General features: G+C 35.0%; 1 protein-coding gene and 1 non-coding gene across 2 annotated transcripts; both read right to left on the minus strand.

The window, feature by feature from the left end:
• Nucleotides 1-5,556: 5,556 nt before the first annotated feature.
• On the minus strand, nucleotides 5,557-7,424 carry LOC111439563 (polygalacturonase-like). Its single transcript, XM_023077180.1, has 4 exons — nucleotides 6,944-7,424; nucleotides 6,508-6,797; nucleotides 6,189-6,417; nucleotides 5,557-5,778 (listed from the first exon to the last, which is right to left on the minus strand). Exons 1-4 carry the CDS (start codon nucleotides 7,382-7,384, stop codon nucleotides 5,557-5,559), a joined length of 1,182 nt encoding a protein of 393 aa, XP_022932948.1. The 5' UTR covers nucleotides 7,385-7,424.
• Nucleotides 7,425-9,007: 1,583 nt separating this feature from the next.
• TRNAC-GCA lies at nucleotides 9,008-9,079 on the minus strand. Its single transcript has one exon. It is a non-coding gene; the product is annotated as a tRNA-Cys (tRNA).
• Between the last annotated feature and the right edge of the window lie 1,345 nt (nucleotides 9,080-10,424).

Consider the following 10,424-nt stretch of genomic DNA (forward strand, 5'->3'; position numbering starts at 1 on the left):
TTTTTTTTTTTTTTTTTTTTTTTTTTTTTTTTTTTTTTTTTCGGGCGTTACATCTAAGAACAAGAACCTAAATCCTTAATACTAAGGTCCTTAGACTAGAATCAAGGTTTCAAAATCTAACGACCAAGGTTCTCAAGATATATCATGATAAGAATCCACAATTCAAGAATAGAACTCAAGAGCCTAAGTACTTACAACAAGAACCAGAGCAAGAAAAGAAAGAGTGTGGTACCCTATGGACACGATTAAGAGCCTATAAGTAGGCTACTTACTGAGTTTTTGTATTCATTCCATGTTTTCTATGTTTTTCAGGTAAACGAGAAGCTGGTCAAGGTCGGGAGTGGACTCTGGAGCAGGTGCCATAGATAAGCTTCACTTGTCGTCCTCCACACCTTTTTGGTTTTAAATATTTTGTGTTTGTTCCTTATTTTGTATTTTAACCGTTAAGTTGTATCTTAATAAGTTATGTATGAACTTTTTATTTTGAAATAATATAAATATCGTATAGTATGTTTTAAATTCTGTTTGTTTAATTTCGTGAATATTTTGCTCATCTGTTTAGAGTCATCGAGTCTCAATCCTTACACCCGTGACCACGGGTTTTACTCTAGGCTCTAAGTAGAAGGCTCTTGTTGTTCACAGACTTGGGAGCATACGTAGAGATAACCAGTGTCCGATGTTGAGGAGCTACCTCAAAGAACTCTCTCTAATAGGTGGAGACAACATGGTGATTGCTAAACTACTCATCATCCATGTAAGGTACTTGACGAACTCATCCACACAGGCCACGTAGTCACCTAAGGTTGTGGTGTACGTGCTTGCTTCACTGACTGGCAAAGATCAATGCCCACCCATAGGATGGATCGATTGTGCAGGGTAATCAAATCAAACTTTCTTCTTGTGATTATCTCGACACTCTCTAGGAAGAACTAAGAGAGGAGTTCTTGTATTAAGCTCTCCCAAGTGTCCACAGTACATCGACCATCTTGAATGTCGATGTACTTGGATCTCCACCAAAACTTTGCATCGTCGGCTAGATGAATTCTTGCCAATATGACCTTCACTTCTTATGCTACGACATTTTTGGCTTGAAAGCACTGTTCGAGATCAAAGACAAAGTTCTCTAGAAACTTGGCATCTCGAACCCCATAAAAAGTCTTGGGTTCCAGAACTTTTATCTAGTTGAATTGGACTACAACTTAAACTGTGGTTTGATTCTCCACTTCTCTCATGGTGAGGACTTGTCTAGTGCTCAAATCCGCCACTTCATCCCTAACCACTCCAAAGGCTACTCTCTAAATTTTAGATATTTTTGAGACAATATGAACGATTGCTTCTTGAGTATTGTCTAAGCCCTCGACATGTTCTTCCATCCAAACAACAGAGCCCGTCGAGTTATCCCTACGCTTGAGCCACTAGCAGTTGTGGCATTGTCTTTTGGGGCCTTGACCGTAACCATTAATACATGGACATTAGTTTCTCAAGGCAACCTGCCAGCTCATTGATCCTGTCGGCATTAGCGAAAATAAAATTCATGCAAGATTTTAAAAGCCCCATTTCATCAGGAACTTCACTTAGGTGGAGTAACTAATTTTCGATCTCTACCAGTTGATTAGTCAAGGACTTGCCGAGTTCTTTTGCAGTAGACATGTTTGTGTCCTACGATTCAAGGAGCCAACTTGGCTTTGATACCACTTATCACAATCGCACTATTGTGGCAACAGAATAGCGATTGTGCGACACTTAATCTAACTTAGTGTATAAGTCATTCGTATGAAAATCATGTCAAATACAATTCGGACCTTTGATCGAGCCTTGGCCATGTTTGGAAAAAGTGTTTTAGAAATGGTGAGAAAGGAAATGCGTTGATTTTTTTTTTGTAAGAAAGCAATAGTATAGGCTAAAGAAAATAAGCAACAACCACAACTTTGATAGCATATAACCTTAATAGGAAGAATTGATGACTAGTCACATACCTTATAGTACATTTTGGGGTATTTTAGCCCTGACGAGTGTAGACATGATTTTGTTGACAGGTCGTACACCCCCGTACTAACACAAAAATAATAGTAAATGCCTATCTAACTTGAAAGTAAGTAAAGGGTTTTGGAACGGGCATGCGGCTGTGGACAACACGTCCTGAACAAGCATGATTGGGACATCTGACAGGCAAGCATGACCGTGACACCTTGCAACTTGACTTAAGCTCACCTTGCCTTGACAAGGTGTGTAAGTTGTAAGGTTAGTAGGCATGATCTCACTCCTTATGTGAATTATTTGCATAAGTTAGTTATGTCTTATGATCCAACTAGGTTACAATTGGTTACAAACTTTGATTCTATTGCATGATGATAGATTATGTACCCTAAAACCTGAAGTGGTACTTGACGAGGTTGTAGAGCAGGTAGAGCCTTGACTGAGATCGACCCTACTCAAATTCCTTATAAGGAAAGGCACACTAAGAACAAGCGTTGGAATAAGTGGATACCATGACACTACAATCTATGATCTAGGCCACTAAGATAAACTAGGGTAGCATAAAAAGTGGGGACTATGTTAGAATATCTTGGACATAGAGAGTATCAAGATTTATGCCATGAAGCCTTGTAATTAATTGTTTAATTCTAATAATAAATTTGATTATTTTATTTAAAATTTAATATTTATCCCTTGTATGAAAAGTCTTAGATCATTGATGTAATCTTAAACAATATGTGATTGATACACAACAGGAGCATTTTTAAGAATAACCTAAAGGGTCTTATAGTATATGGATAAGGTTTGGTCCCCATCCGGATAACATAATTGATACGACTCAGTTTGTAATTGTTACAAATGATTATATCTAAATCGTTTATGTTGACACGTGTGAGTGGGTGTAACCTATACTGCAAAGAGTTTGTATAAGATTGGACCACGAAAATATTTTCTCTCTCTCTACAAATTGATCAATCGAGAAAATTAATATTTTACAGGATGACCATATACGACTCAATCTTAATCCTAAATGTGTCCCATACTCTCTCACCAGTCCTAGAGACTTGGTTAATGGTTGGATCATAAATAAATTGTTCATGAGAGAGTTAATGGCACTTAAGGCATAAGATATTATGAACAACTCATGATTGCTTGTAATGATTATATCAATGGTCAAAACTTGTTCTACAATATATAAGATTACAACTCTAGGTAGAATGGAGTTACCTATAGTTAATGAATAAAGTTGATTAATTAAAGAATATATTTAATTAATTTATATCATTGCAACTTATAATCAACAGGGTCATAAGGTTCCTTTGCTAACTCACCGTCCTTTAGTTGAAGGAAAATTTTAAAGAAGAAAAAGTGTTTAATTTGAAGGGTTCAAATTGATATTTAACATATTAGATAAATTAAATATTAAAAGAGAAAATATATTTAGTTTGAAGTGTTCAAATTAGTATTTAATATACTAGGTATATTAAATAAAAAGAAAAAAATATATATTTAATTTAATGGGTTCAAAAAGAAAAAAATATATTTATCGTTTTTTATGTATTAAATATTAAAATAATCCAGATAATGGAATGAAAATATATATTTGAAATTTGAATGAAATTTAAATTAGTTAAATATATATTGGAATATCGTATGATATTTAAATATGATTTGAGAAAGATATTATATCCGACCGTATTAGATATTCAAATATATTATTTGGTAAATATTCTCTGATCGCTATATTGAAGACTCTTGGGTTGAGCCAAAAAGTATCCCACCCTTTCTCCATTCGAGAATTCTCTCTAAAAATCTCCTTCTCTTGTCCTTGTAGATTTTCATTCGAGAAGCTCCCACAAGCCTTGATTTTGTGTTCGATTCCTAGCGATGAATACTTTGTAGAGGAGATTCAACTATTAGAGATGTTGGAGCAAGTAGATTAAAGACTAGAACTTTCTCCATATTTCTTTAAAGATGAACAATGTGCCCCTCTTGATCACATGGATAACACCCTCAGGTACCACATGCACCTTCCATCGTACAATCTTCTACCGATCCTGCACCCTACTTCTCTCCTTCCTATATCCCCTCTTGATTTTTGGAGTTTATGTTAATTTGTCAGAGAAGGTACCTCTCATCCTGTCTTTGGTAGGCCTATTGTTATAACAGGGCCTACGTTCGGGTGGTTGATGGTCTGAGTTCCCTGAATTATGTGGATGCTTATGTCCAATTGTTGTTGGCTCTTCTCGCTGCTTTTCATCTTTGGGTTTCTCGAAAGCCTTGCCAATTCTCGAGGCTTCATCATAGGTCTTTGGGTCAATAGCTTCCACTGTGCAATAGATCTTTGGTTTTAGGTCCAGTACAAACTTTTCTATCATCTTTTGCGTTGTGTCCACTAAGGATTGTGAAAATCTCTTCAAACTCATGAATTCTCTGCCATATTTCTCTACTGTAAGTCCGCTTTGTACCAAATGGGCGAACTCTTGCTGTCTCTTGAACCTTTCCGCCTTAGGATAGTATTGTTTAAGAAAAGCTTTCTTCAATCGTTCATACTCCATTGCTCCTCCTTCTGGGTTCAGACTTTTTTTGTTATCCCTCTACCACACCTCTGTGTCCTTCTATAAGATGAATGTCGCGCAGGCAACCTTTTGTTTATATGGGCACTCCATCGATTCAAATATGGTTTCTACAGCTGGAATCCACATTTGAGCCTCTATCAGATCCTTTGAGGTACTGGTGAAATGGTCAAGGGTCATATCTCTTGAAGCCCTTCCACCAATTTGCCCCTCTAGTAGGTTGCAGAGGGTTAGCCGAGGCATTTGCATGAGCATTGGCCTATTGGTTGACTTGTTGAGTGACTATTAAGGTGTGGATTAGGGCTTGGAGTGACTCCCACATCAGCCTAGTAGTAGCATCCACTCCAACTGCTGGGGCACAGCCTCAGGTGCGGCTTCCGGTGGTGGGGCTTCTTGTGGTGGCAACACAAAGGGTTACGGGGCAATTGGCGGCAGCATAGCTGCGTTTGACCTAGTCTCTGATCCTTCTCGAAGTGGGCTCTCTTCAACCTGACCGACAGGTGTGGCTATTTTTAAAATAGTGAGTGAGAGAAGGAAACATGACAATATTTCGTATGGTCTCGATCATTGGTTCATAATGTGAGATCCATATAGAGTCTTGTGGAGATTTTTGAATCGTCTCCCTATAGAAGTTATTTGCATGGGTGAACATCAAGATGAACTTGTAAAAAAGATAGATTATTTTCAATTCTCGACCTATTGTACAATTATACTTATAGATGATATCTTTGACCAAATGAATAGTTACTCAAACAACTAGAACTATTCTAGTATAATATTTCATTGAGATTGTCTTTACTGAGCAGGAACACTTAACCTATCTATGTCTGACATGATTTTAAATCACAAAATTCCATAACTTAAAAGAAAATTTATTGGGTTTCAAATTTTGTGAAAGTGGTTTCATTATTATGGTAGAATGGGTGGAATAATTTATAAGTCCTTAATGTTTTTATTATCCTTTCATCTCAATACAAACACTTAAAATCAAAATAAGGTTTGTCTATGCTAAGCAACTAGAAGGTTCAACCACACCAAAAGCAGTTCCTTCCGCATTTTTACATGAAGCTTGAGCGATTTGATTCTCGTAAGTTAGCTTTATGTCTTTCAAATTTAATCCAGTGCAATGATTTATTGGGCTACAATCAAAATTGATTGCTATTTCAGTGGCTGAAGTTCCCGTAATATCTTCGTATGTTACGTTGCTAACTTTAACTCCGGAAGCCTGCTGAGATAAAGAAGAATAATCAAAATATGCTATGAAAATTGATAAACAAGAACATTTTTACCATGTAAATTTGTTTTATTGAGTTAATCTCATCCAAAAATTTTTAAATTCATCTCAACTATGATAAATTTTGAAATTAAAACCTTAGAAAAACTATATTATAAAATAATATACATATATACAATCATTTTGAAATTATACTTAAAATCTTAGATATTCTAGATGATAGAAAGATCGTGGTAGAAATATTATGGGTAAATTAAAAATTAAAATCATAAAAACTTGATCTAATATCACGGTTTTAAGATATGAGAGGGTAACCCACCAAAGATAAAAGAAATCAATTACTTGATAAAATTGAAAATTTTAGTTCTATTTATAAAATTTAAATTAATTAGGAAATATACCTGACCAGGACAATTTTTGTGATGTGGACAGTAATTTTCATCAATTATTATTGGATTTTTCACATTATCCATAATAATACGCTGAAAATAAACTTTTGTAGCGAATCCATTGCTTGGTCGTCCCCAAGACTTAATCCTTACTCCATTCTGAGTCCCTGTGAAAGTAGATGATATCACTGTAACATTATGCACTCCATCCTCCTCAGCTCCCTTCCCCAAACTCCCAATGCTACAAACAAGTTCAAACAAAATACAAAATTTTCAAACCATGTATATTTAATTAATTTAAAATATGTTATCATCATCTATTTTTAGTTACCTGATTCCATGTCCAGGTCCACATGTAATATTTTCCATCCACAAATTGGAAGTCCCTGGACCGATTGAGATGCAGTCGTCACCAGTGCCGATGTTCGAGTTGAGGATGGTCACATTTGATGATTGTTGCACGTGGATGCCATCAGTGTTTGGACTATCGCCTGCAGACGAGACACTCACTCCAGTCATATGCACATTTTGGCACCCATGCACCACAATGTTGAACATTTGACTGTTAATTGAAGATAAACTCCAGATGTTTACATTTTTTGTATCGTTGATTTGAAGACTCTGTCCATTCAAAATAATCAAACACAAGAATTAGTGAAAATTTAAATTAATATAGTAACTAATGGGTTCCAATTTCTTTCAAATTTTAGCTAAAGAAAAAAATTTCAAATTTTGTTCTCTATCTAGTCAACTCAAATTTTGCTTACCCGGGCTCCATTGGGGCAACTCTTTCCTGAGCGTTTACAATCCCATAAGGCAGTTCCTTGCCCATCAATAACACCGCCAACAATGGAAAGTCCATTTATGTGACTAAACTCAAGCCAAGATTTAGTTCTAGCTAGAACTTGAATGTTCGGAGAAGCCACAAGAGTTCCATCAATGAGAAGAGTAATAGCATTGTTTTTACAAGGTCCATTAAAGCTCACACTTCGAACATAGAATATTCCCTTGGGAACGTAAATAGTGGTAGGTTTAGATGAGTCACAGGCCTTAGTCCATGCTGTTTGAAGCACAGGCGAGACATCAATCTTTCCGTCGGACTTCGCTCCTAGATTAACAATATTGAATGTTAATCCAACAGCCCAAGCATGGTTAAAAAACAGAAGTAGAAGAGAAAGAAAAACATGTAAGGTTCCAAGAAGAGCCATAGAAAAAACTTAATGATACAAGTATTTGTAAAGCGCCTTAGAGAGAAAATGACAGTAAGTGATGAGAAAATGGAAGAGTCGTGGAAGGATATTTATAGGTTAATACTTACCTTTCAACTCAACAATTTTTAATCTAAATGTATCTAAGTACACTAATTATTATTTTAATTTTAATGACGGATGGTTCAATTTTTAATTAATTAAAAAAGGATGGGAATATTTTAAGGAAAAATCTAAATTTTTCCAACCGAATCTTTAATTTTATTTGTTTTGGTCAATTAAATACAATGTAACAATGTCTATATCTGTTTCATTTGCCTTTATTGAGTTGCCTTCTTTGTGTTACTATAATAACTTTCCAACGTCTTACTATAATAAGAATAATAATTTCTTATTACTTTTAATATTTACATTTTTAGATACAAATTCTATATTAATTTCCTATTATAATAAAAATAATAAAATATTTTACAAGATAGTATCGACAAAACACTCTCATATAATTTTCGGTCTTTTTTAACATGTTGTAGATAGTAATATAATAGAAAGTTGGTGTCTTTTTATGTGCAAAGATGTCACAAAAAATGAGGCAAAATTGTGTGTTATATTTGTAACTATCCAAAAAATTTACAAATGTATCACATAAAGAAATAATTTACAAAGTCTTAAAGTCGGTAGCCGATGCCATTTTTATATCTATCAACAAAATTATTTATCATTAACAATTTCTTTTTTTTAATTGTCTCTCACTCATTGGAGTTCTCTTTGCAACTCTTGAGGTAGGTAAGGGTAGCAAATTGACAACTTTCATCATTTTTGTGTTTTATACTAGAGAATGTTTTAGTGTTTTTCTTCGGTCTCTATCATGAAGGTTTGCATAGCTCTAGAGTCGACTGTTGTGCTCTTGATCGATCTATGGTTAACCTAGTCCTCAATGTACATAAGACCTCGTTCTATTTACTCTTTTGTCTCTCCCACTCTTTTTTAGAAAGCAAATAGGTACTTCAAGGCCCCCAATGTAGAGTTTTCGACGCTTTGGCTTGGAAGGCATGAAGATCCACCCTTTGTGGGTATTCAGATCCTCTTGTAACGACCCAGATCCACCGCTAGCAGATATTGTCCTCTTTGGACTTTTCCTTTCGGGCTTCCCCTCAAGGCTTTAAAGCGCGTCTGCTAGGGGAAGGTTTCCATACCCTTATAAATGGTGATTTGTTCTCCTCCCCAACCAATGTGGGACATCACAATCCACCCCCCTTCGAGGTCCAGCGTCCTTGCTGGCACTCTTTCCTTCCTCCAATCGATGTGGGACCACCCCCAAATCCACCCCCCTTTGACTGGCACAACACGCCTCGTGTCTACCCCTCTTCGAGGAATAGCGAGAAGGTTGGCACATCGTTCGGTGTCTGGCTCTGATACCATTTATAACGACCCAAATCCACCGCTAGCAGATATTGTTCTCTTGGTTTTTCCTTTCGGGCTTCCCCTCAAGGCTTTAAAACGCGTCTGCTAGGGGAAGGTTTCCACAACCAATGTGGGACATCACAATGTCGACACCCGGGTCTCCTAGGGGAAGGTTTCCACAACCAATGTGGGACATCACGATGATTCTTTTGTTTGTTGATGAGGCGACACCCGGATTTGAACTGGGGAAAAAGGGATTTGCAGTCCCCCGCCTTACCGCTCGGCCATGCCGCCAAAACGATACAAAATATTGGATTGGCTCTATCTCTTCGATTGATAGTATCTTACAACACACAATATCTAAAACTAAAAACCGAAAAACTTTACTTTCTTTTTCTATTGAAAAAAAAAAATGTGGATTTTCAGTCACAAAAGCAAAAATTAAGGAGACAAATGGGAACCGTTAACTTTAACTATTGACTGTGAATTCATAAATGATTCTTGGATTAAAATTGAAAATTAGGTTTCCCTAATGATATAAGAAAACAATCCAAAAATTGATACCTTACCTAAATAAATAAAAATTGATACATAACTAATCATTACTAATCCATCCGTATTGATTCGTTTCCATAACCATAAAAAAATCCTTCTTAATGAAAATTATAATAGCGATTATTAGTATATGTAAACCCCAGAACATAAATGATTACAATTATCTAAATCTAATTGGGTATCTTATCTATATAAGATGTTTATAGGAAATGTTCAGAATTCCATTTTTACAATTTTTTTTTTTTCATTATCATTAAATAGAAAATTGGATAGAGTACGTGTCCCCCATAGAACTGTAATAAAGGAGGAGATATATATAACTATATATATATCTGCACATGTTTATTATATTAATAAATACAAGTCTTCATACATACTTCAATCGGATTCTACGAATTCTACTAAAAAAAATATAGGTATAGGTAAAATATTTCTCTTCTATGCGAATTTTTTTTTAACAGTGGAATCTACGAAAAAGTTACATGTTGTTAAAAATGAAAATAAAAAAATACAAAAAAAATTGTATATTGTTTCTGCAGATCAAATCCCGAATCTATTTATAGTACCCAATCGGATTGGAATATCATAATAATGGTAGAAATGGACTCACTTTTGTTTTGATATAGATATTCTATACAAAACTCCATAAGTCTAAATAGAATTTACCAATTCCTTTGTATTTCATTTGTAGTTGTTGCAAATTCCAATTTAAGTATCAAAGGCTCTTTATTCCTACGTTCATATGTATTTGATGCATTACATCTATTACACCTATCAAGTTAGGTAAAATTTCATGTGATTCAGTAAACATAATCTAAATTCCATCATTGCTAAATCGATCCATTTGATGATGAATAAGCAAATAATGGGATTTTTTTTATAAATGGGAAATAAAAAAAATGCTTGGGGGTGGAAATGAGAGAATGTCTACAATACCTGGGTTTAATCAGATACAATTTGAAGGGTTTTGTAGGTTCATTGATCATGGCTTAACAGAAGAACTTTCTAAGTTTCCAAAAATTGAAGATACAGATCAAGAAATTGAATTTCAATTATTTGTGGAAACATATAAATTGGTAGAACC

Source organism: Cucurbita moschata, unplaced genomic scaffold, assembly GCF_002738365.1.
Source record: "Cucurbita moschata cultivar Rifu unplaced genomic scaffold, Cmos_1.0 Cmo_Scf00096, whole genome shotgun sequence".
Lineage (NCBI taxonomy): Eukaryota > Viridiplantae > Streptophyta > Magnoliopsida > Cucurbitales > Cucurbitaceae > Cucurbita > Cucurbita moschata.

Bases quoted from the DNA above. Each gene is read 5' to 3' on its own strand.
- LOC111439563 (XM_023077180.1), bottom strand. From the start codon at position 7,384: ATGGCTCTTCTTGGAACCTTACATGTTTTTCTTTCTCTTCTACTTCTG. The intron at 6,798-6,943 runs GTAAGCAAAATT...TTGAATGGACAG, and splicing joins GTTGCCCCAATGGAGCCCGG to AGTCTTCAAATCAACGATAC. The intron at 6,418-6,507 runs GTAACTAAAAAT...ACTTGTTTGTAG, and splicing joins GGACCTGGACATGGAATCAG to CATTGGGAGTTTGGGGAAGG.